This window comes from Simochromis diagramma, unplaced genomic scaffold (assembly GCF_900408965.1).
Source record: "Simochromis diagramma unplaced genomic scaffold, fSimDia1.1 OVJJ01000402.1, whole genome shotgun sequence".
NCBI lineage: Eukaryota > Metazoa > Chordata > Actinopteri > Cichliformes > Cichlidae > Simochromis > Simochromis diagramma.
In genome coordinates, this window is record NW_024386972.1 from 8,679,651 (window position 1) to 8,706,286 (window position 26,636).

The 26,636-nt window shown below is 38.8% G+C and overlaps 2 protein-coding genes across 4 annotated transcripts in view; both read right to left on the minus strand.

Annotated features, from left to right (window-relative positions):
- Positions 1-13: 13 nt before the first annotated feature.
- Positions 14-8,998, minus strand: vps25 (vacuolar protein sorting 25 homolog). Its single transcript, XM_040039049.1, has 6 exons — positions 8,866-8,998; positions 6,259-6,404; positions 5,802-5,855; positions 5,612-5,700; positions 2,258-2,333; positions 14-859 (listed from the first exon to the last, which is right to left on the minus strand). The coding sequence occupies exons 1-6, from the start codon at positions 8,910-8,912 to the stop codon at positions 747-749; spliced, it is 525 nt and encodes a 174-aa protein (XP_039894983.1). The 5' UTR covers positions 8,913-8,998; the 3' UTR covers positions 14-746.
- A 615-nt stretch (positions 8,999-9,613) lies between these two features.
- arhgap27 (Rho GTPase activating protein 27) overlaps positions 9,614-26,636 on the minus strand; it is a 31,144-nt gene continuing 14,121 nt past the window's right edge. The window contains exons 3-19 of one of the 3 annotated variants that reach the window (XM_040039038.1): positions 24,690-25,166; positions 22,363-22,605; positions 21,148-21,228; positions 19,938-20,060; positions 18,243-18,332; positions 18,055-18,117; positions 16,214-16,281; positions 16,037-16,124; positions 15,768-15,869; positions 13,639-13,737; positions 12,525-12,624; positions 12,228-12,365; positions 11,771-11,869; positions 11,592-11,669; positions 11,310-11,441; positions 11,088-11,193; positions 9,614-10,956 (exon numbers count right to left, since the gene is read on the minus strand). In XM_040039038.1, the coding sequence (XP_039894972.1) occupies positions 10,785-10,956; positions 11,088-11,193; positions 11,310-11,441; positions 11,592-11,669; positions 11,771-11,869; positions 12,228-12,365; positions 12,525-12,624; positions 13,639-13,737; positions 15,768-15,869; positions 16,037-16,124; positions 16,214-16,281; positions 18,055-18,117; positions 18,243-18,332; positions 19,938-20,060; positions 21,148-21,228; positions 22,363-22,605; positions 24,690-25,166 (2,259 nt within the window). In that variant the 3' untranslated portion in view covers positions 9,614-10,784. The remainder of the gene's footprint in view (positions 10,957-11,087; positions 11,194-11,309; positions 11,442-11,591; positions 11,670-11,770; positions 11,870-12,227; positions 12,366-12,524; positions 12,625-13,638; positions 13,738-15,767; positions 15,870-16,036; positions 16,125-16,213; positions 16,282-18,054; positions 18,118-18,242; positions 18,333-19,937; positions 20,061-21,147; positions 21,229-22,362; positions 22,606-24,689; positions 25,167-26,636) is intronic. The other 2 variants (XM_040039040.1, XM_040039039.1) reach the window with 2 other exon arrangements.

Consider the following 26,636-nt stretch of genomic DNA (forward strand, 5'->3'; position numbering starts at 1 on the left):
AATAGCCAGAAAATTTAACAAATGTCTAATTTATTTCCTACAGGATATGAAAAAGAAGTTGAATATAGACAGAGATAAAGATAACAGGAGCATCACAGTAGCTACTGCACAATAATAGGATACAGCAATCTGTACATGAAGTCCACTATTATTACACGCAGCTGAGTCAAGCCAAGACTGGCTCAAGCGTCTGTTGTGTTCCTCTTCTGGAAGCATTTACTCTCAAAATAAAAAGTCCCTCTGGTGTTGCTTTCTGGAATTTCTTGGTATGTCTGGTTGGAACAGAGGAATAACAGCCGAGCAAAGATCCACAGCTATTTTTACAGAGTAAATTTGTTAACAGAGAAAAATGAGAATAAAAGTAGATGCATTTACAATAATAAAGATGGAGTAAAGTTAAAGCGGGCAGGGAAAGACGTTCCCCTAAAGTACTCAGACATGACAGTATTTAGTGCCCTGATATTCATTGCATGGTTAAATGGCAACAAATGCTACCTATGACGACTTTACAAGTAGCATGATCTAAAATGCCCCCCCCCCCAAACACTTAGAAATGATATTGGTTCTCTTCCAGTAAGAGAAGGCTTTGAATCAAAAGGCAACAACAATTAGAGGACCAGCATCCACTAGACTCGGTATTGAGGTGCACCTTATGTAGCCTTAAATGGCTAAATCTTAATAAAAATTTGTCTGTAAAGTACAGTATGAGGGCTCCCAGACAGAGGGTGTGTGATTCCAGCACAGTTTTAGAAGAACTTGACGCCTTTTCCATCGTCCATGGTGAAGAGCTCGGCTTTGCCTCCTGTCTGTAAAGCCTGCAGCGAGCGAAGCAGCATCCAGTCCTCCAGACCGTGGAACTCTGGAGAAAAAGGATTACAAGCTATAAGAAAATCAAATAAACTAATCAATGAGTCAAAACACCGATCACTCAAATATGAGGTGAATAACAACTATTATCTCATAACAAAACTGCATTTCAAGTCTGGAAATATCTGCCTAAGAGAGCAAGGGAACACTTGGTTAATGTGTTGGATCTGGGAAAAACATAGGTGTAAATATCCGAGTGACTCTCAAAGAAGCCAAATTATTTAGGTCACTAAGAACGAGGAGGGCTTATGAGGTGTTCTCAATTAGCAGCAGAGGACTGAGTACCACAGGGCAACTTCAGAGTCCACGCCTTAGGGGATCAGAGCCAATTTCAAGCATGCTGCTTGGAGGACCAGCAGCATAGTTTTATATGATAAGTGTTGACTCTTTGCAGTGATGCCAGATAGGAGGGATGGGATCACCGGTTTATAATAAGGCTCACACACAGTGACAATTAACCTAATGTGCATGTTTTGGACTGTAAGGGAAGAGCCCAGAATACCTGGAAAGAACCCACAGAGGCACAGGGCAAACATTTAAACTCTGTACAGAAAGTGGAATTCGAATCCAGAATTCACCGCTTGCTGTGAGCGTTAATCTTTGTGCCAAAGTTCCAAATAAATCAAAAGCTCAGGCTTCAGGGCTGCACCAAACACATTTTTCACTCCTCTTGGCTATGTATGATACTTGATACTTCAGTCAGTCCACGAACTGAAGGCCCCATCAAGGTTCGGTATTTGGTAAATAAGGATTATTTTCAAGCTGTGAATCATGCAAATCTGGTCTAGTGGAGGCCAAGATTAAACATATGTAGCTGGAAGTAAGTATAATAGGTTCCCTGTAGGGTTAGGGTGTGCTATGCAAGAAAACAAGTAAGAAATGGGCAGGTATCCGAGCCACTCTGACAAGAGCCAAATTATTAAGGAACAGGAATCTCTGACACAGCAAGACCTTTTGACTCCCAGTCACGGGCAAAAGGTTTAGATACCACAGGGTCTCTTTCAAGTCCATGCCTTGGCAGGTCAGAGATGTTTTTAAGCACTTAAAGGATAAGCAGTATATTAAGCTGATATCTTCATAATGTTTTGGGTCAATGTGTGCAGCACATTTCATTAGCATCGCATTTATTAACATTAAACAGTGCTTTACGTGCAAAAATAGAGATGAAAGAAGCAATTTGGGACTACAGCTAGGTGAAATCATGCAGAAACAGGAAACAGAGTAAACAAAACAAATCAAACAGTTAAAACAAACTAGAACTGGAAACCTACTGTACAGCCAGCATTAATAAAAGCCTTTCTCGCCACTGTGTTATGTTATGTTTACTTTAACGCGAGCTGGGTTTTATGGGTGCTTTCTCCATGTGGAAAACTTTAAAACGGTGCCATACCTTCACCTTCTGTGTCATCACCATTGGACAGCTCATAAAGTGTAAACACAGAGTTGACCATACCGTTTTTGGAAACCTAAAATGTCAGAAAAAGATATAATGGTTACATTTACAGATGCGTTAAGGTGACAGAGAATAATTTTCTTTATTACCAAAAAAAAAAAAAAGCAGCTTTTTAAAGAAAAAAAAAAAACCCCATTTTATTCTAGATGATGAAATTGTGGATAAAAATAAAAACTATTCCCAAAGTATTTTATTTATTTAATAAAATATTGATGTTTGGTTTCCCTGTATTGATACAATATTACCATGCAAAATATTGCGATACTATGCTGTATTGATTTTTTCCCCCGTCCCACTCAATTGTCCAGTTATTTTTAAGTCTGTGAAAATGAGGGACTGTGCATAAAAATGGCTTTAATAACCAAACACTTAGTGTCAAAATTCTGTTAAAACCTTTGAATTACAGCTTTACGTCTGTATTTCTGTTGTTTCACTTAAAATCCACTGTGGTGGATTATTTATGAACCCAACTGTATTTTCAGAAGTTTCTAGCTTGTCTGTAGCTTCAATCCTATTTAATATCGCTGAAGGCTATAATTTTGACCCTCCCCTCATGACCCAGCAGTAAAGAATGAATGTGCAAACAATACTTGTTAATAAAACAAATCACTGATTGTTTCCATTGGATTTGTTGGCAAAATATAGAATATTTACAGACATATGCTTTTGACACTGAAAATATAAACATGTTCAAACCAGTTTCACTCCTTTTCAATTACCACAACCCCAGTATACAATCTGGAACAATTTTCACACATTTTTACACAAAATCAGACAGATGCAAGTGCCATAAACCTGCCCAGCACCACAAACTTTCTGGTCCAAAGGTTGAAACCACTTGCTTAGGTTACTAATGCAGGAGCTAAAGCAAGAAATCCACAAACGACTAGCAGATGCAGGACACAGATTCTGTCCACCATGGTTTTGTCCCTACAGAAATTATCCCAACATCTGTTGCTAATGATCAGTTCTAACCTGTCTAAAAGTGTGCTGCTTCTCAAGAAGTCAGCAGTGGCTCTGCACTCGTGCCAGTGCTTTTTTTTTTTTAAAGCACAAGGAGCAAAGAGAGCCCAAGTGGTCGATGAATACAACACTGGCCTTCTCGTTATGTCGCAGGTAACACCTACAATATGTGTGCAGAAGTACAAGGTGTACAAAACAGCACAGCAGTCGTGTTTAAATTGTTTACACAACCACAGCGGTTGTGACGTACACCCACAGCCCTGACGATGTGCTCCATTAACCTTCACCAACACCATCTGTGTGCCAATCTCTATCATGAACAGCACAAGAAAGAATACGGCACATCTGTAAATGGCATCAAAACGCACTAGATTCTTTTTTATTACATGATAATTTCCCCCCTCCTACAGACATGTAGCTGATAGGCTTCCCAGACTTACTGGAAAAATGGGGGGAAAAAAACCCAAACTATACCCATTTGGATCTTTGTAGGTACTAATTTGAAACCTTGACCACAAGTCTTATTCTATTTTAATATAATTTCTTAATTTGACACATGAAGTGGTAAACAGTCTTATAACCTGAACGTACAAAAAAAAAAAAAAAAAGAAGCAGAAACTGAATTAAACTGACTGAAAGTTGGAGAAAGTGAAACAGACGTTTTTTTTAAAGCTGCCATTTCTTCTAAATGCATCGCATGCAGTTAATCATTAAGTTTCTGTTTTGAAGAGAGAACAGACAGAAAGGAATAATCGTTGTTCAAAATGTGGGTTCAGAACAGGCAGTGTGGGGTCCAGTTTTTACAAGAACTGCAACCAAACAAAAATGATTTAAGTAATTTGTGAGGCTAAAGGCAATAAATAGGTAAAATGATATAAATTTATAAATGAAAATATAGTGTACCCGATCAGCTATATTTATGAGAGTTATAGACTACCTGAAGGATGAGAAGTTAAAACTTTCTGGACCCTTACTTTGAAGACTTGTTTGGTTAAGGCTTGGTTTTAATTCAGTTTGATGTTTTTATTAGTCCTTTATTTATCCAGGTAAAACTCTCATTGAGATTAAAATTGTCATTTCGAAGAGAGACCTGGCATCATGGCAACAAAATTACCACATCAGTACATAACATTTAAAACAAATACAATATCCCACACAAACATGAAAAATATACAATAACAGATCAATTAAGAGCGAAATTAAAAACAATCACACCGAGTAAAAAAAGTAATTCTTTCGTTCCTTTAAGATGGAATTAAACTCCCACATGGTAACCAGTTCTAATAATTTCAGTTCCTTCTGCTGATTATTCCAGGAAACAGGGGCAGCGTATTTAAAAGCCTTTTTTCCTAATTCTATTCTGATTTTTGGGACAATCAATTGTATGATATTGCGAGAATGAGAGTTGATATTCTAAAAATAAAGTTCAGAAAAGTCTTCAGATCTTCATTTTTCAGTTTAAAGTTTAATTGTATAGCATCAACTCACAAGAAGAATCTTTTTAAGGCGTTTTATTTTACAAATACTCGAGGGAAAACCCCAATAATCATACAGTCATAGTTTTGGAGTTAAAGAAAAAGGTTTATGGATTTTGTTGGTTGGGGATGCGGTAATATCAACGAATCAACAGAGGGCAGTAAAAAGAGTTCAAGTTGTATAAAAGTCTATGGGAGAACAAGTGTTGGTTGTTTCTGCTCTGTGACTCAGTAAACACTTTCCTAATCAGATTTTGGGCTTAGTCACTCCTTTCAGACCATCTTAATAAAAACCTCAAGCTTATTTTGTAAATTACAGATGTTCTTAGAGTTGGAAAGGAGGAGTACCCAGGTTATCCCCATTTACTAACATCTTACCCATCACTGCTCATTCATCATATCTAGTTTTAAAACATCAGCGGGGAAAAAAGCACAAAACCTTAATAAACCAATGGATGACATAATGGTGAATACATCCAATTTTTATATATTTTATATTTATATTTCTTGCTTTTTTTCCACGAGATTTTAAGTACATAATGCGTTGTTTCTTATCATCTGTCCTTTAATGCTACTGTTCTTTAATGCTAGTGATTCTGTCTGATGTCTGTGTGCTGGTTACATGAGCATCGATAAGATACATGAGCTTGTCTTTCCCCTTTTTAGTTTTTATTATAGTGTAGATATTAATGGTTTTACACTGTGATTATCACAACATCGCAATAATGAACAATATCGTGAGGTTGAAATAAACCTCATCCTGTTATCAGCTGCATAAATGTGCAAAAAAAAAAAAAAAAAAAAAAAAAAAAGAACAGTTTGTGGCAGTATGTGTTGTAATCTGATGACTCACCCACTGATATATTAACTTGCCCCATTCCTCTGGTCGTCTCCACATGACTAAACACCGAGACTTGTTTTTGTCCAACCACTCGAGGTTGCCTGAAGACAACAAGAATGCTTTTCACTTATCAACATTACACAATAAGATATTTTTTTCTTATCATGACACTATGCTGGCAGGTAAAGTGAATAAAATTCACCTTTTTTCCTCAGTTCCTCAAAAACAACTTGAATTGCTTCCATTGACAGTTTTCCTGGGATTCAGTTAAGGCTAATGTGCAATGGCACAATAAGCATCTTCATGCCAGTTGTGTTTAAAATGCCTTATCTTGCCCTCGGCACAGATTAGCTGGGAAATAAAATTCAGTGATCATGTTATGACCTCAGTCTCTGAAGACAGCTTTGTATCAGGCCCGAATCAAGAGGGAAACCTCAAAATAAATCAGTCAAGCAGAGAGAGAAAGGGGAGAAAGAGAGAGGTGGCTCTGTCCTAAAAACTACAGTGACTGCAATGTGTGTCAACATTAATATCTCTGAACTATAAATTCTTCACAAGAGATTTAGCAATTGTAATATATAAAAAAATAACGGATTTAAACTAAAAACAAACAAATATTTTTCCAAAAAAAAGGAACCACAGGTTGACTTTCAGGATACGTTCTATCTTCTTGTTGTTGAACATGGGGCTTTCCTGAGCCTCCATGACATCCAGCGTGTAGAGCTTGTGATGCCGGCAGTAGGACAGAGCCAGTGAGCACCATGCCGCCAGCTGCTTCTGTCTCGTGTCAACATTGGGCTGTAGTCTGTCAGAAAAGAACACAAAGAGATTACTGCAAAGATTACCGCAAATGCTTGGGCAAAATAAACTTAATGCACGTTAAAGACACAAACACATTTTTCCTTAACCATAAACAGCGTTAATCACATAATCAAGCCTTTTTATGAATGCTGCATTTCTAATTAAAGTCAGTTTGCTCGAAAAGCCTTCATCTAGTAAGCATTTAATGTTTTATAATGAATAATTCTTTACTTTTCTTCATTGGTTCCAGAATAAAAGATGTTTATTTAAAATCTTTCTCCTGAAGTCTTGACTCATCAGGCCCCAACATCAGTGTCCAACATACTGACCCCTTGTATAGTTTTACTGATCTCCAAAAAAGCCATTTTAATTACTTTAGGACGACTGCTGTGTTCCTTCGGATTACCCCCCACCCCCCTATCCACCCCTGTGGCTAGTCACGTGCTCTAATGTTGTGATGTGGACATTAATGTGCTCTCTGTGCAGAGGAGTTTTTTTTTGTTTCCTGTTCTCATGCTGTCCTCCCATAGGTGCCCAGCGTGAGAAGAGGTCTCTTTTTTTTCCTCTTGTACTTTTCCCACTGTTGTGTAATTTTTCAGTGTTTTCTCTGCAACGCTGCCGATCTCCGACTGTATTCCCATGTGATGTCTTTGTTGTGTGTGTGTGTAAGTCGGGGGGGTCCTATTCCTCTGCGGGGCAACCTGCATATGGCCAATAAAGCATTCATTCAATTCAATTCAATTCAATTTATATACAGCTGACTTAATCTATAAGAACGTGCCATAATTTCTTAGTAGATTTAGATAATAAATCGACATCAGAAAAAAATATATATATTTAAGCTTTAAAATAAGTGTAGTTAAGTAAATGCAATGCCCCTCTTTAGATTCCCCCCCTGCATGTTCTAGGTATTGCTGCTAAAAAGAGAGGTGGCTGCTTTCCAGGTACAGCAAAGTCTACAAGAAATCTGCCATATTTAAAGATCTGTCAGTTTACCCACAGAGACAGCTTTTATTTTAGTTTCTTCTTAATTTAGCTGTGCTATTGATGTGCAAAACAAACAGGGGGTATATGAGACATTCTAAAAATAAAAGTCTTCTTCACATTTAAACTATGCAAACAGGTGGTTTCATGATTTATTGATATTTTAGAGCGAAAACACTGGCTATAAGGAAAACTACTCATCAGTTTGGGTCCACTTCAGCCAGTTTGATTCACAGTCTTTGTGCCCGCCCTTAGCCACCTGTCCATTGGTTACAACTCTGATCATCTGTTACAGGCCTCATTGCATCATATCCTGCCAACAGAGCACCTTGCTCTGAGACTATAGGGTTACTTGCAGTTCCTAGAGTTTGTAAAAGTATAATAGAAGACAGAGCCTTCAATTATCAGTATCGTCTCCTGTGCAAACAGCTCCTAGCTTGGGTTCAGAAGGAATAGGGAAGGAATGGATCACTGGGATGTTCTCTCCAAAATTACACCATCATTACCTTATAATATAAAGTGCCTTGAGGTGATGGTTGTTTGAAATTGGTGCTAGATCAATGTACCTGAAAAAACTCAATTGCCAGCCTATTTTGAGCCAGTAAAAGCCAGTAATATAGAATAAGCAGAAGACAGTAGATAGCCAGATTTTACTTAAAGACTTTTTATTGCAAGGACAGTGATTAAAATGAGAATCCAACGTTTTGCCTGATTTTGTGTTCTTGCAGGCAGGAGCAATGTTTGGCAACATAATACAAACTTAATACAAAAGACAAACTGCACCCATAGGCAGATATGTTAACACTGACCTGGGATTAAGATAAGAGCAAAGTGTTCCATTTTTAAGTATATACATATGTGCTGCTTTCCTAATATCTGTCATATTGTAACGGGTTAAAAGTCATTTTTACATATCATGTATAAAACCAGTCTTTTATTGCAAGCCTACCCTATCATATTCGACCGCCTAGACAATAGCAGCCCCTTTAAATGTCCCTTTCGGGAAGTTGCTCTCCCGGTGATTTATCGGGACAGCAGGGTTTTACGGGGATTTCAGCACTGAGGTCTTCCTGACTTTTAATACACCAAAACGTGCAAGTCTTTAGGTGATAACTAGGTGGAGTTCTCGCTATCTCGCAGCTCATCCCATTAAATAAGCTCACTCGAGATAACAGTGGAAATCCCAAATTTCAAACACACGACAATGAACTGTTTGCCTGTTAATGTTTTAATATAGCCCCCTGAAGTCTAGCCTTAACGAGCCACTGAGACAAACCGAGAAAGACTTTAAATAAACTTCAGAAAGCCAGTGAGTGCAAAATCACTTCCCTAGCAATCTGTTTCGTTTGGCTAGCTGGCGTGCTAACATGATGCTAGCACGAAAATAAGCGCTCACCGACTCATAAATGAATAAATACTGAAAATTGAGTTTCGTGTTCACAAGCTCTGCTCTGAAAAATACTGAGAAACATCTGACTCACGTGAAAAACGGTGGAAAATTGTACTGCCACGGCCACTCAAAACTCATTGCAGTGGATATGTTGGGTGCTCACAGCTGACAGCTCCCGGAAACGCGTCCAACCTTCCAAATGGTCCGACTCATAAACTTCCGATTTGGGGGATCGCAAGAAGAAAGATTTCTTTCTCTAACTTTTTTTTGTTTTCGTTGTTGTTGTTGTTGTTTTTACTTAGACCTCAGCATTTACAAAAAAAAATCAGCTTTATTATTTTTTAAATATATTTTGTAGATTAAATTAAAGACCTGTACCCGTGTTAAAAATTTAATATTTAAGTTACACCTTTTGGCATTTATAAAGCCTTTTATAAAATAAGCATTTTATTTCCTCAGCCTCTTCAGCACGTGTAATCAGAGTTTGTTTAATTGCAATTGTACAATAGTTGTGCAACCATTTGCTTTGACAATAAAATATATGAAGAACAGTTAAAAGTGAATAATGACGCAATCCTTTTTATTCAACAAATGTCGAATATTAATTTAACCGAAAGTGTTTTTCACTTTAGATTAATATTTAGTTAAAATTTTCATAAAATGATAAGATAACTCAAATCAAAGAGTAGAAAATTTGTTTCAAGCTGAGGGCTTAAAGCAGTCTGAGGCTTGAACTTTTGAATAACATGGTTTACTTGTATATATGTTGACCCCATTATTTGAAACCTTGGAAATTATTATTTATGAGAACATCCACAATTATAAAAATATACATGACAAGTGTAACAGGCCAGCTTTAATGAAAAAACAAATTCTTAAATGTATTTCTCCCATTTACAGCTTATAAACACATGATTGCAAGAAACAAACATACACACATAAACCTTTTTTAACAAAGTTATTTTATTATGGAATAACTTGTGCATTTTCACCAACTTGAAGCATAAATATGCCATCTATTTCTATTTACATGTCATAAAGCTACAATCCATGTTTCTGTTCTGAATTTCAAACTGTTGCTACTTTATATCTCTGTGCTGTTATTATACAATTTCTTCAAGTACAGCATGATTGAAAAATGATGTTTTCAGTTGAAAATAATCTACAAGTTGCACAAGTACTCTAAGTCACCATCATCTATTTCATAGCAAGAAGTATTAATATATTTTTTTTTACACATTTCTATATTACAATAAAATTCCTGCGTAAAAATGAGGCCGAAAAAGAAGAAACAATATTAGCATAGAATCTCAGATATTGCCATGAGTGATAAACTGTAAATTACTAAAAATAAAGATAAAAGCAATAAAAGAAAATTTGCTAAAGAGAGAATTAATGCATTTCTCCAAGTTTGACCTATTGGTTCTATTATCACTGAGATTTAGATAAACCAAAACAAAAAAAAGCAATAAAATAAAATCTCCAGAAAGTGACTTGTGAGATTTAGACACCTAGAGTTCCAGGGAGGGAGAGCAATTTGTTACAGTCTTCACTACACACACACACACACACACACACACACACACACACACACACACACACACACACACACACACACACACACACACACACACACCAAGCTCAGTGGCTTTGAAACGGTAAACCAAACAACACCTGTCAACACCCATGTAGCTCGACTTCCTCTCCTGCAATACTGCCAACGTAGGGTCTAACGGTGTAAGCTGCACACGACAGAGAAAATCCAGATAAAACAGTGGTTAAACATGCTTCAAATATCCTCAGCGATGAGCACGTGAAGATCCCTTTCCTAGTCTGAATAAACTTGAAGACCCCTTTCACATATTTTACAGAAGGAGTTTAACTTTCCAGATCGCACACTGAAGCTGCTGATGCAAAATGCTGTGCAAATGCAAAGGTAAATCTATCTCTTTAAACAATTTGACCACATTTACATGTTGGCCCAGGTCTGCACTGGAGGTTTGTTACTGTTTATTGGAAGAGATAGTTGTATTCGTTCAGGACGAACTCCACTATCTGGTTCTGGAAGACCATGTGCATCGCGATATTCCCCGACTCCATCTCCGGCCGAAGCAGCGTTGGGCCGAACACAATTGCCACATTCTGTACAGTCATACGATTATCCTGCCCATATTCAATAACCCTGTGAAAGAAATTCAATAATTATGACAAATCCTCTCAATTTCAATATGAAAGTAAGCACAGTAAGCAAAATAAATAAATAAATACATAAAAGATAAAATTCAAAGGACAGAAAAGTAAAGTGTCACAAACCTGTGTAAATGCCCGAATAGAAGCTTCATGGTGTTGTGGTTTGGAGCAGGAAGTGACTGGATCAAGTCATACATGTGATCCCGTTTTGTGTTGAAATCACCAATTCCTAGAAATACACAACAATTGTTAATGATCAATGGCAACACTCACTGCAATTTCACCTGTAAAAATTGATGATATAGCGCTTAGAATTAGGCTTATTGTTAATTAAAGAATGCTCACTGATGGCTGAGATGAACTTATTAAAGTGGCTGTATGGGAAAAGCGGCTCAGAAAGCTCCCGGAAAAATAACTTCAGTGCTCCAGTGATGACGTGAACATCTTCCCACTGACCGTCCTCGAGGTCCAGTTCATCTGTTTATACACAACACATGCACTTGCTATTAAAACCCAGCAGGGGTCACTGCTGTCTAAAATGAGCCTATGAGATCAACACCACAGTATGTTCCCTGCCCATGAGGTGACTGACTGAATTAATTAGTTTAACACATTGATTGATTTTACCGTGATCGGCCTTGAAGCGCAGTTTCTGAATGACAGCGAGGTTCCCACTGACTCTGTAGAGTCCATCAATATCCAGACCTAGAAATCAGCAAGTAAGCACCAGCGGGTCAGCTGCTTGATCACGCACACAGGAAGATATACTTTGTAATTATTCCACTGTGATATAAATAAGGTGTTACCTCGCCTTTCCACTGCATTAATACATTTCTCTACAAAACTCGGTACTGTAGTCTTTTCATGTGCGCACAATGTCGCAAGGTCACAACCAAAGACATTTTCTGCAAAGAATTAGAAGACTTTGATTACACACAATATCAGAAATGAATATTAAATATACTCATAACTCTTTAAGACATCTAGTTGGATGAAAGCATGGCTATATTACACACTTCCTTAGAATTTCATTGTGTTTGTTTTGTCATTTTGCTGTCCATGCACTAGAAATCAGCTCTAAACAGAAGTGAACTGAACTGAAAAGCAGGTAGGAAAATTCAAAGCAGCTCGTATTTAAATGCTGATATAAGCACATCAGTGCTCAGTGTTTGGGAGGCACAAAGACTGATTTTTCCCTCCTATTCAAATCAGCCAAAGCCTGCAAATGACAACAAAGCTCTACATTTCCTCGTCTGAAATCACCTCTGATGTAGCCTTTTTCTTTGACCGTCTGCAACGTGGGACGCTTCATGAGGAACTTCATCAGTTTGGTTCGGACCTTCTTCTGCTCTGTTTCTGCTGCAGTGGTGGTTGCAGCTGTACTTGTAACACTTCCCCTTGCTAAAGATAGCAACAATAGACATTTAAAAAGGATGGGAGGGTAGCTCACAAATGTCTTATCTATCTAACTGAAGCACAATCATTATGCTGCTCATGCCACAGTTAAAATCAGAGATAATTTGCTTTTTTTTTTGCTGAAGTAGAAGAAGCTGTACTTACATTTTCTCTTGTCTACGGCACCTCCCACCTTCTCATCTGTGTTGGGGATCTTTTCATAAATGTCTGGATCCTCCTCCTCAGAATGATGTTCCTGGTACTCCTGGTAAACACAGACAATCAAAACAAATTAATCTTGATGTAGAGTTTTTCTAATTTTACTTTTTTTTTAAAAGAAATGTTCCATCTAGTGACCACGTAGCTAAAAACAGAAATCTATTAGCTTCTTAACTAGGAAAAAATGTGAGACAATTGTGTGTTTTCTAATGCTGTGGTTTTCTACACATTAAATGAACTTGATATTAGTTTTAATTGATTTTTGTTTTTAGCCAGAGTTACGCTAGTAGTCTAGAACCAAAGAGCCAAAGAACATCCAGCTCCCGGTCTCTGGACATCCAGCTTTGTAGGGGTCGCTTGCAAGATTGTCCAGAATGAATGGCAACCCTTTGGAGGTATAGCCCAAAATACAGTCCCGTAAAGTTATGTATGCTTTCCCAGCGTACTCATCTGTGCTAATCCAAAAGCATGAAGCTCAGATGTTGAATATCCAAATATAGCACTTACACAAAACTTCATTGGCAAATAAGCTAATGTTTAAGGCTTCATCTGAGCTGAAACATGAGTACATTTGTTGACACGGCAAAAGCTTTTTCTTAAACTTTGAGCAAGTTCTACCTGTTTACCTTTGGGTATTTAACACTAATTATTAGGGACTTCAGGCGTGAAGCAGCAGCAGCAGAGATCTGCCTCCTGTCATCATCACCATCAACCACAACAACCAGAAGTTTCTGTTGTGATCTTCTAATGTCTAGTTACCGTTGGGTGCCATTAAGCTTTTGTGGTCAAAATCTGGCTCCCTGTAAGTGTTGATTTATGCCATTTATTGATACAAAATTTAAGAAACTTGATGAAATATGCGGGTTTGTTTTGTGTAGGAGCTGAATTGGAGTGAATATCTACACAATGTTATTAACAGGAAATGGAACAGATCAACTTCTATAAACAGACGCAAATTTAATATTTTCATATAAGAAAAAAATAGAAGACAAATAAGCTATTAAACCATTTTAATGCAGCCTAATTTTGATTATTCTGTAAAAGCAGTTTAAAGACTTACAAGTTGCCTTATGGTGTCCACTAAGACTTTATGCCAGTCAGTGATGATGCTTTCGGTGTCATATTGCAACAGAAACTCCACACCATTCTTTCCTTTTAACTGAAATGCAGAAAAATCACAGATTAAAAGAATTTATATATATATATACATACATTTTTATTTTTGCAAGCACAAACCCAAACATATGATGTGACTCATAAATCGCTGCTAGATTATTTATAGAAGAGCTCCTGTTACTGACTGAACTCGCAACACTTTTTTCAAAGAGGAAGTGAGTGAGATCTTATTTTAGCTGTGCATTTATGGAACCAGCTCTACTAAAGCACGAACACACCCACATATACAAAAAAACATTAAATGGCACACATAGAGAGACGTCCCGCCCATATTGAAAATGAAAACAATTCACTGCTCTCTTGAACAATAAGAGCTGTAAGGCCTTGAAGAACTGAAAGACTAATGAATCTACAGCTCCTTTTTTCAGGAGGAAGAATGAAGCAACTTGTGTGGCAAATAAAAGCTACATGTAACATCATTATGTTCGCAAGTTAGAAAACTACACAACCCAGCTAATACATACAATATATGGACAAAAGTACTGGGCACCTACACATTACACCTACAGGAGTCGCTCGGCTGTGGAAACCCATGACATGACACTCCTGGTGCAGTTTTCGTGCTGATTTTAGTGCCCGAGGAGGTGTGGAACTGTTTATTGACTGAGTCAGCAGAGTGCTGGCGACTTTGATGCATTGTATGGCTCAGCACCTCTGCCCTGTTACTTTACATGATCTGCCACTCCATGGCTGAGTTGCTGTGGTTCCCAAGTGCTTTACAGTTGATCGTGGAATTTCACAAACTGACTTGTTGCAGTGGTGGCCTCCTACTACAGTACCATGCAGGAAATCTGTGAGCTCTTTAGAGTGAAGCACTCCTAGGCTCGCTGTTTGATTATACAACATTATACAACTCTGGCAAAGCCGCTGAAAACACCTGAATTCAAGGATTAACCCTTTAAACCCTAACCTAATTTACCCTTTACAGCAGGGGTGTCCAACTCCAGGGCTCAAGGGGTGGTGTCCTGCAGGTTTTAGATGTATCCTTGATCCAACACAGCTGATTTAAATGGCTAAATGACCTCCTCAACATGTCTGGAAGTTCTCCAGAGGCCTGGTAATGAACTAATCATTTGATGCAGGTGTGTTGAACCTGGGTGATATCTAAAATCTGCAGGACACCGGCCCTTGAGGCCTGGCTTTGGACACCCCTGCTTTAAACCCTAACCCATCGCCGGTGACGGGTTAGGGTTTAAAGCAGGAGTTTTTATTGGAGTGTGGCCCAATACTTTTTCCCCCCCCATACATTGTAGCTAATATTACTTCTATAACTGCTAGCTGCTAAAATGATCTTTTAAGGAAGTGAATTTTCATATATTTAGCGAGCTTTTAATGCATTTTCATAGTGTTTCGGATCTCAGTTCTATAGTTCGAGGTCAATTGTCTTCCCCTCCAGTGGGCATGATTTTCAGTGTGAAATGTGGGGCACTGAGTGCTCTCCTCTTTTCTCTGTTTTTCTGTTCTCTGACATCCTGCCAGTGACATCAACCTCTGTATGCTATTGATGGTTATTTTGTTTCATAGACAAGAAAGAAGGCTTCCCATGGGACCTATAATCGAGGATGCACAACTTTAGCAAGTGTTTGTTTTTGTCTTTGATGCTGAACACACTTGGAATAGAGGACGAGTCTATGCATAAGCAGATGTTTATATTCTTTTTTTTAGTATTTCAAATGAACAACACGGATCAGAGTTTTTTTCCCTTCACAGTTTGCAACTGTAATAAAAGATGCACATCTTGTGACCGCGTGTGTTCTGAATTAAATTAAAATTAGACCTAAATATAAAGCTTGTCTGTTATACTGTTATACTTCTACGGCATCTGAGACCAAAAACTAGCACAGCAGGCTATAACAAAAAAAGTAGAAGAAGAAATCATGCAGTTTTATGTCTTTGAAATGAGGCTCTGATGCTAGGATATCTCATTTTGTTAAATATCTGCATCTCTGGTGAGAGAGAAGAAAGGAATCAAGGATGTACAAGCTTAGAAATGAGCACTGTCAACAAACACACCTCTAAAACATTCTTTTTGCTCGATTTGTCCTTTGTGGCCCAGCCAATCGTTGCTCCGCGCAGATCCACCGCAACCTCCGGGACAATGTGATTGGTTTTGTTCTGCAAGGAGAAAAACAAAATCCAGGTGTTTACAAAACCGATGGCACGGCATTCCAAGAATCAAGATGCCTTTAATAAAAGATGTGGCTGTCCTTGGCAGCTCCTATTATTATGCTCATATCATTAATATGAGCGCTTCCGTTGTTAATACAAAGCGTATACTATACCGCGGCCCCTGATGATGCAGATTTTGGGTCCTTGTGGAACGTCAGCACCCCTCCATGGAGAACAGTCCACGTTGGGGCCCAGTTTTTCCTGGAATGGGAGAAGATTCATAAGTAACACAGAAACTCGAGAAATGTGAGTAAGATACTTGCAAAATACACCTCAAAGCAACCTCTTACCTTACTTTCCTTCCATTCTCAGACACTTTTGTTTTATTAAGAATTCCAGCTTTCTCCAAGTTCTGCACCTAAAAATACAAACAATAAACATCTTTGAATTGTTAGCAGATCATGTTTAGTTATCAGGCTCATGAGTAAAATTTACTTGTGGGATGAAATGAAGGGCAGCAGGTTGAACGCAAACGTCTTCAGCAGCATCATGCATACAGAGTATATTAAACAGCACTGCCTTCTCTATTACAATACACTGCATAAAGAATTGTTATAATTATTAATTTATTTTATGTTTCACATCCAAGGGTGCTGATTTTACTTTGCAGCAGTTTGCTTCTTTTCTTTTTTCACCCATTCTGTTGTAGATTTGCTGTTGTGCATGGGATTTCTGTCCTGTAGCATGACCCAGCTTTACCTGTCAGACGGATCTGTCCTCAGATTGGGCTCTAGAATTTTTTGCTATGCAGAGGTCAACTCAATGACTGCAAGGTGCTCAGATCCTGTGGCCGCTAAACAAAACCAGATCATCACCCCTCCACCACCAGGGTTGACAACTTGTAGGAGGTGTTTGTGTCGATACGCCATGTTTGTTTTTCACCGAATGTGGTGTTGTGGATTATGGACAGACACCTCCACTCTGGTCTTGTCTGTCAAAGGTACAGTACAGTACAAGAGTCTGGTGGTTTGTTCAGATGCAACTTTGTAAACCTAACAAAATGGACTTGTCCAGTCTAACTGTACTGTCATTGGAAAATAGTGCAGCAACTCAACACCTGAAGACTAGCTAACTGTCAAAGTTTCTGTTTTTATAGAGATGGTTACACTCACTGATGATCAGTTAATCCAGTTTACTTGATTAACAGCACCTGACTGTTATTTAGACTCTTATTTCTTCTTACGGCATCCTTGGCATAACATGGCATGCACAATGTGCTAAAACTATGCTGTTAGTCCAGTTATGTGTTGTTTAAGGCTTTAAGGCAACAGCACAGCAGCTTTTCTCTAGAACAGGGGTCTTGAACAGACAGTGCCAAATGCAGCTCTTCTGCCCATCACCAGTGACTCCCTGTGGCTTTGACAAAACCCCGCCCCCAAAAAACAGATGAATATGAAATTGATCAACGTCTCAGTAACAAAGCTGCTTTCAGCTGCTCCCTCAAAATTGGTCACCACAGCAGGTAGCTCTGCATTCCTAAAACAAACCCCGAGGGATCTGCATCCCCTCCCCAGACTGAAACAGGAAATTTACACTTGTTAGGCAACTGTGTGAACCACAACACTAAAGAGACGCTAACACCACAAGACTTCTAAAACAGTGAGCCACTATATAGTATATAAGTAAATGTCAACCCAGTGTGTGCAAAGTTGATTTCCGGGGGACTACTTTTAGAGGATACGCATTGATCAAACAGTGGCAGGGTTGTGTAAATTTTCAACATTCTTATAAAATTAAGTACAGCTGCCAGAACGAGAGCTCAACAGATAAAAATTCTAGGAAGAATCAATTTTGGTTTAAAGTAAGAAAAAAGAAGAACTTCACATAACTTGTCCTTTGATCTACAAGAGTGACTTTCAGGCCGGATCTATCACAGTTTCAAGACAACAGATCTGTCTTCAGCCAGATGCACATTTAGGCAAAAACATACAGCAAAGGGTTTGCAGGTTTCCAGCAAGGGTGAGCAATGGGGTGATTTCAATACAGTACAGTATTTAATGCATGGAATGAAACTGGTTGAGTGCAACAAATGCTCCGCTAATTATCTAAAAAATGACACCTTTTGCCCATCATAGATAGATGCACCTATCTATAGATCAAGGGCAGGCAAGCTCTCTAACTAACCACCCACATTATAGCGCAGCCACTTTGAGGTCAGATAATAAGGATTTCTCCAGGGCCAAAACCCAAAAGCCTTAAGAGAGAGACACAGAACTCCTTTCAGTTAAAGGTGAAGATCAGAGGAATTTTGTTGCTACTGAGAATTCATCAAAAGCAGTCAGTCAGTATAATCCTTGGCAGGACACAAGCTCCACTCACATTTTGCTGCGTCTCAGGAGAGTTTCCTGTACTGGAGCTGTCACTGGAGCTGTAGTCTGACGTGTTCCTCCTGTGAGTCGGGGCGAATCTCTGAAAGACAGTGAGGAGATTTGTCATTCAAAAAACCCACAAAGCTTACCCAAGCATGTAAATTAAAATTTTGAATAAGCAGAAATCAAAATCAGCAGATAAGATTTACATTTCTTTAAATGATTAACATCTTATATCATCAGGAGGAGCTAAAGTAACTCTTACATGATGAAATATGTGCTTATTTGTTGCACTATAGCTGCAAATGTAGCATGTACTGGAAAAAACAACAATGTGTTGATAACACTTTGAAGATAGCGTTGCTACACTACACTACCAAGTGAGACTTGTTTAGAAGTGTAGCAAAGGGTGAATGATTAAACACCAGTTTCTCATTTCACCAAAATAGGATATCTAGGAAAACTCATCCCTCGCCATCTGAAATTGGTTGAAAAGTGAAAGGACTCAGTTCCTCCTCAGTTCCTCTGCAAACCCCCTTGACAACCAGCAGTTTCATACTCAGACTCTTCTTTCTATGGAAATACGAAATACTACACCACCGTGACACAATGGTTACCGCGTGTGGGGAAAAATACATTTTGACTGACTCTGAATCTCAAAAAATCCATGATTCACATGTAGGTATATATTAATGGCTTAAATGTGCCCTGAAAGTTTTTAGACTTTATTTGCCACAAAGACTCAAATGCTCTGGATTAAAACAGTCTTTAACTTGTTAATCCCTGACTATGCAGGTCATGTACTGAAGAGTGAGCGTCTTGTGCACTGCCCCTTGCAAGCTCTACCCAGGCTATCTGGCATTGTGTGCTACGTGTGAAAACAACTTTGGGCAACGTCCTGACTTGATTCTCCAAACGCCACCTTAATACTTAGTTTTTAGTTTGACTGTAACATCTGTCTAGGGATTGCAGATATGAAATGTAGTTTCTTGGCTTCTTAAATCTGTCACATTTTCTCAGTGTTCAATACTGAGCACTATCCTTGTTAATATGGCATTAAATGGTTAGAAGAACAACAATCACCTAACAATATGCACTTGGTTTTAATTTTTTTTAAATACACAATTGTATTAACCCACTTATTATTATAATTCTGGTCTTTTTATTTTTCAGGTGTGCGACAAAAAAGAAAAAATAAACTGTTGCTTACAGTCTTTGTCATCATTCAGCTTTTTCACACTAATAAAAAAATGAAACTTTATATCAAAAAGATGACAGATGATCCAAAGCCTGTTTTTCTTGGTTTGAGTAAACTCTTTGGTTCCAGTGAAGAGAAATCCAGTGTTGTGCCCTTGAGCAACACGGTTGCTTTGAACCCCTGACTGCTAGAGGTGACTTGTTTAGCACAAGCCCTTTATTGTATACCAGAAGTCGCAGGTGTTTGTGGAAATATCGCTTTTTGCTCTCCCTCATCCTCCCTCTCTCTGTTTCTGTAAATAAGCGTGGTGTGGAGCTAATTTGCCTTGCTAAATAAGGGTTAAAAAGCATAGTAGTGTTGATTGTTAAACAGGTACTTACCCTCACCACTTTTGCCTGACTAAAGCTTTCTGTTTAACCCAGGCGACACACCCTGAATACGTGATACAGCTTGTGTTTAAACAAGCATGTGCTATTAGTGGGTGTATATGCATGTGCATGTTCGTACCCCATCTTCCTGGGCAGAGCTGAACTGAGCAGGTCCCACGGTGTGTCTCCAGTTTTTGATGACAGACATACCATCCGCCTCAACGCCATTCTCCACCCTCAACTGGCCATAAGCTACAGGGGCCTAGAGGGACAAAACACAGTTTAGTTTCATTGATTAAATGCAAGAAAATGAGTGAAAGGACACAACTTTAAGGATCAGTGTTGCTTTAATTTAGACAAGTGAAAGTTTGATGCTACTTATCTGCCAAAGGATATGAAATATGGTGTTTTAGTTAAAAAAAAAACAACTTTAATTATAGAATTCATATTCAAAATTTAATCCTTATTTCAGAGCCTGAGTATGAGACGGCTCAAACCCTCAGGTAATCTGGAACAACTACCTGTCTCGTTACACTCTGAGTCTCCCTAAAACTTTTATACTCCAAGCTAATTGAATGAGCTCCCAGTTTATAACACTAGCTGTGCTCCAGCATTACCAGCATTAAAAAATAAGCTAAAATCATCCCTGTTTAGTTAAACCTTTTAGCAGCATAAAATGATCATTTTATTAAATGTATGCTACATTTATAGATTTGATTTCTAGGACCGTATCATTTTTACTGGTCTCCTGATCATCTTAATATTATTTCAGTTTTAATTCTGCTTCTTAACATTGATTTGAGTAATTGATCTTCTCTTCTTGCCTACTGTCTTAGTGTTGCATTATCTACATCGTTTTGCAACTGCAACTTTTGCGGTAGCTTATGCATTGTGCAGAGAATTGTGCTTCTACTCTGTAAGACGTTTTCTATGAATATACATATAAAGTTACGCTTGTTTCCTGTTTATTCAAATCTACTATGCAGTAAGTAGAGGGGTACAGGAGTGGCAGTGGCTGTGGTTTAGGAAGTAGAGTAGGTCATCTACTAATCGGAATACTGAGACCCGAGTTGCTCATCGAAGTGCGACTGTTTGATAGAAACACCTGGAATAAGAAAAAGTTGCTGTGTGAATGTGTGTGTGAGGGGTGAACGAGACATGTTGTATAAAGCACTTTGAGTGCTCAAGTACAATAGAAAAGTGCTGTATTCAAACTAGTCCATTTAGCATTACGTAGAAATTGATTTTCATAATTTATATTCAAACTGTAAAAACATGTCTTAGAATCAGTGATAATCTTGCATGAAAAACGCTGTCGACTACTTTGTTAAGTGGTGTGAGATCTTTACCTCGGGCAGGTTCCACAGAGACCTGGAGCCGTCTCTTAGATAGTAGTAGGTCTGCCCCTGCTCATCCAAAGACTTGATCCACTGTTACACACAATGCACTTGTTTTAGTTAAACATGTCTCGGTGTTACAGAAAAAGTTAATTACTGTAAATAGTTAAAAGAAAATGTCTTGCTCAGGTAGTTTCACTTCCTTAGGACTAAAACAACGCTCACACATGATCTGCTGCATGCTGCTGGAGAAAATGTTACTGAAAATGGTATCCGCGCTAATCTCAGTGCAGATGAGGACTTTGTCGCATATTTGGATGTAATGTAATTACAAACTAAGACGCTTGCAAATGCACATCACATGACCAGTCATGCATGGGCTGGGCGCGCATGGTGCAGCATAAACAGGAAGCAGAGAACTGGTTTCTTCTTGAAAATACTACAGAGGAAGAATGGCAATAGACAAACAGTACAACCAGAGTTTTTTCCACTTTGGCTGCCAATGAGGTGAAACTGTTACTGAAAGAACTAAGTGGTAATTTGAGGACAGAATGTAGTTTTACAAAGCAAACCAGGACTGTAACTGTGATTTATTACTAGAGGAAATCTAGGTAACAGGAGAGGAGAACTCAAACAGCCCAGATATGATGTTTATCTTATTTGTTTTTTATGACTAACAAGACCCGAGCACCACCCGAGCACCACTTCAAAAACTTTCTGTTTGAGTCCACGAAGAATAAAACACTGCTCCATATTTGAACTAACACTAGGGTTTCCATAAGACTTTGTTTTAAAGGTCTTAAAAGTGGCGTGTTGATGTTTGGCATTAACGCACTAAAATGACACGTTTTTTGGCAAAAACATATTACAGTGAATGGAGCCTGAAATCCTGTCCAGGAGTCAAACTGGGTGGACTGCACGTGACGATTTTGTAACTTTCCAAAACAGATCCATGGTCTGTTCACACAGTAACCGGACAGAAGTGTGTGATTGGGAAAATATGTAGTGTTTGTCATTTTCTCTCAACTCTATTCTTAGCCACACTAGCTACACGCCTCCCTGGATAATTGCACAACTGGAATGACGTCAAAACAATCACAGATAACATTGATATACTGGGTTTCCAAACAATCATCATGGTAACTATGCTGGAACGTGTTTGAAGCCGTTTCATCACATTTTCAAACGTTTTGCAGGATAATTAACCTGAATCCTGATTGGGCAGACCTGATCTGGAGAGTTTTCACTGGTGAACACCCACGTCCCATCTTTCTCCACAGTGAGGTTCCAACCAGCCGGGGTGTTGCGGTCCAGGTTGGCCCTGGGGATTACGGGCCGGGTCACATGGCTGAAGCTGTAGTCTTTTGGGATTGGGGCTGGAGGTCCTGTGGCATGGGTGTCCTCATAGCCCTCTGGTGGATCTGCAGGCGGGTAATCCTCCGAGGGGTAGTCCTCCTCCGGTAAAGGAGGCTGGGGATGAAGACACAGTACATTAAGTTACACATAAGTCCCACTCAGGGTTCAACACATGAGCTGTGACCCAAATGGGAGCATTTTCCAAAAAGATACACTTTTTGTTTTATTTTACGAGGAAAATACTAAACCAAAACTAGGAACTGGTTTGATTTGGCAAAGCAATGCATAAGCACTTAAAATATGGAAAAGAGTCAATGTGGTTCTACATGAAAGTCTCAAAATCCATCTTCTGGCAGTTTTTAAGGCTTCAAATGAAGCTATTTCTTCTCTTTTGCAAAAGTAAGAAAGACAAATGAAAGGCCTGAATGGAAATAGTTCCCCCTTTGCAAACTTTATTGTAAGCATAACATTAAAAAACCAAAAGATAAGTGAGAATTTATGTCAAGGATAAAATAATTATCGTCACTTTATATCGTTTTTAGGCATTAAAAAGCATCAATTAATCAGCAACGTAAAACCCTTATGAGCTGTCGGGATTGTATATATATCCATGCCTCGATGTAAAAGCAATGAATTCATTAATTCACCAACTATGTTTTTATAATCATGCTTGTATATTTCTCGCAGTCAAGTCTGCTGTTATTGTGGTGGGCTAAAAAAAAAACAGAGCAGAAAATGAATGTGTATTCTGATGAATTCCTAATGTCGTAATCATGAGTCAACTCCTTTATCACTGCATAAAGTTCCTTCAGACAAATTGGTGACCCGGCCTTTGGTGACAGAGAGGCCCCCAGAACCTCTCTGTTTCCACGATGGAGGAAAGCTGGCTTAAAGGAAGCTAAAATGGCTCGTTCCACACAATGTAGGAACCCGAGACCGCATTAAGGCCCGGTATAAAATAATTAAGGCTTATTTTCAACTCTGAATTATGCAAAGTTACTCTAATAAGTCCAAAATTTCTAATGAGGAATATAACATCCGCCTTGCACAACCCCCAACAAACACAAACATATCCAGCACAGAGAAAGAAAAAAGCACCTTTACTCCCTGGAAGAACTTGTGCTTATTTCATCACGATTACAACATATGAATTTCACCAGAATACACATTCACAGCTATTACTGCTCAATTTTTAATCTTTTTTACTTAGAACTGCAGGCCTCCCTGTAAACACTGATAACTCAAGATTGAAGAACAGTAATACCAACATTCACGAAAAAGTATTAATTCATGCACGTTGCTTAAGGTTCATGAGATTTTGATGCTTAGCTCTGTGATATACCATCACGGTCAGTTGCCATCTAAGTCTAATGATTTAATCCCCCCTTGGTGAATCTTGACCTCCTGTTTTATTAGCGCTGCTGTTTCACAGCAAGAGAATCCCAAGTTTTAAACCACAATATGCAGTTTTGTTTTCCATAAGCTCTGATTTCTCTCACTATTAAAAAACATGCTATGTTAATACTGCCATTCTTGGCCTAGGATGCTCTTAATCCCAAGAGTTTCACTTCCTGTTTAATAAAGAATAATAATAGTAAAAGTATTAACGCCTCCTCGGCCCTTTCCTGTTTTGAAATGTTGCTACATCCCACGGAATCATCTTGATTGGATAATTTCTTACTGTGACCCCGAAATAGAGCTTGATGACTTCCCTATGACTTTCATAAATGAGTCAGAATAGTTTCATGACCTCGATGTATTATTCTTTCTTGGCCTATTAATGCTTTTTCTCCAGCTCAGAAAAGTCATTCAAGGGGAAAAATGGGGTCACTGCCTGCTTGCACTGTTAAAAAACTTTTCATGATATAAATGTGAGTGGTAATTTGAAGTGAACTGTTTCTCAAATTTGCCCAATTTCCCAGAAGAAACAAAACATCACCAATAATTTTTAGCTAATTTAAAATGAGGACAGATGCCTGTCTTCATTTAAAGTTAAGAGACAATACTACTTAGTGTCCACTGTTGTGGATATTAAGTGCCAGGGCTGTGAGATTCCCTGATGAAAATGAGTCCTACTAGCTATGTAGGTGCAGGAGATTTAATTCCATTAAAAGCAGACTGTATTTACAGCTTTCCCTTGGGTGAAGCTAAAACAGGAGACAGAGAGCGGCTAAGTAGAGCAGCCATGCTGTCCTTACCCGCTCATCCTCATGAAACCTGTGCACACTCATAGGCTCCATCAGAGGCGGGTAGGGGCTCTGAGGATGCTCAGGGGGCTCCCAAGATGTTTCCCCAGACATTGGGTTGTAGAAGTATGGGCGACCACTGGTCTCATCCACTAACTGCTCCCAGTCTGAGGTCCACGCCGGTGGGGAGGCGGTGGACAGAGAAAGGACAGGAGATTGAGGAGGTGAGGGGGAATAAGGCTCCTCTGCAGGGAGTGGTTCGGGGTCTGTGGAGGGGTCTACAAAAGGGCTGTCCCAGGTTGTGCGCCCCGTGTTGGGGTGGTAGTAATACTCCTGTCCACTTTCGTCGTCAACGTGCACCTCCCATCCCTCTGGGTTAAGGTAGGAAGGAGAGTAGGACGAAGGAGCCGATGGAGGAGACTCTGAGATGCTTTTCCGGAGCTCTGCTACATTGACGTACACTGCTGACCGGAGATTTTCATCCTGCACCTGTGGAAAAACAAAGAAGGGACTCATTCATATGTGCTTCTACATTACAAAACACAAGTTTAAAGCAAACAAAGTAGATTCTTCTGTGGAGTTCATTTTTGAAGGTGTCAAACTCAGATCTTGTCACTTTAGTGTTCCTGCAAACACACAAAAAAGTAGCGCAAGTATTGTCAGCAGTGTCAAGTACTTGTCTTCAGTCCACTGCTCTTATTATTGCTCTTTATAAGTCAGCCTTCCGCATCTTACAGAGCACAGGAAGTAGCTTAGAGCTGAAAAAAACCCCACAGACACGCTCTTCCCTCAGTAATAATCAAAACCTATATTTGTCCACAAAAACACCTCCACATGGGTTTAAGCGCCGTCTGTATTTAGCACTTGCTGCCATAGTTGATCATGTGCTGATCAGTGGTGGGTTTTGCGAAGTTTTTGTTAAATACTGTATTAAAAATAAAAAAAAATAAAAATAAAAATAACAACCACACAAATAACACCAAACCACAGGCCAACCATAGATGTTTGAAAACTAGGGTATGCGTTACTATTGTGCATCAGCTTTGGTCCTCTTGTTCGACTGCAAACCAGTTAACTACCTATTTCATTTCATTTTCTCTCTCAATGGGTTGTTAGGTCCTCAGTGTCACATTGCTTTCATGAACAGAGTTCCACATGAGTCCACTTGCTGCATGGCAGGAACACAACATGCAAAACAATCCTGATCATCACAACTAATTTGTTTAAAGAACACCAGTGAGTGCGATGAAAGGCCGCCACTGTCCTCAACCTTTCCTTAGTTACAAGTAGGTACCTGAAACAACTCCTGCCCAAAAAAACCAAAAAACCTTTGCTTTAAGTTACTGTGCTCTCACCTGTGCTCCACTATTCCTCTTTGTAAGACTTCTGAACATGGTGGCACAGATAAAAAGACAGGCTCCTTTCTGCTGCAGACTTTCCCATAAACTACCTCTTGTCACATAGGTAGTCTCATTTTCTATATTTATCAAGACTTGAGACCTGCGCATGTCAGTGCTGTATCTGGTCATAACTGCAATAAACAGAGTCCACAAAAGGAAAAAAGTGCTAACAGGAAGCAGCAGAAAGTAACTCAGTACATGTTACAATCACAATAATAGCGCAATACCTGCAGAAAATCTGATGAAAAAAATAGCAGAAATGCTCTCCGTCAAATTCATCTAAAGCTTTGTTTGTTGGGCATTATCTTTTTTTGGCATATTAAATACAACATACAACTACTTGGAGGTGGGGAGACAGTCTATTCGTAACTTTACAATATAACTAAATGTAGTGTATGTATGCAATTGACATTATATCAATACGCTAATATTTAATATGGACATCGTCTGGTTATCCGAGCTGCACTCATTTCGACTATGATCAGTTTTAAGGTACTATTCCTTAACTGCTTTACACCTGAAAGGCAAATATGACAGTTTTTACTGCACGATATACATG

Bases quoted from the DNA above. Each gene is read 5' to 3' on its own strand.
- vps25 (XM_040039049.1), bottom strand. From the start codon at position 8,912: ATGAGTTTTGAGTGGCCGTGGCAGTACAATTTTCCACCGTTTTTCAC. The intron at 6,405-8,865 runs GTGAGTCAGATG...CTTTTCTGACAG, and splicing joins AATTTTCCACCGTTTTTCAC to ACTACAGCCCAATGTTGACA. The intron at 5,701-5,801 runs GTGAATTTTATT...TGTTGTCTTCAG, and splicing joins TGAGGAACTGAGGAAAAAAG to GCAACCTCGAGTGGTTGGAC.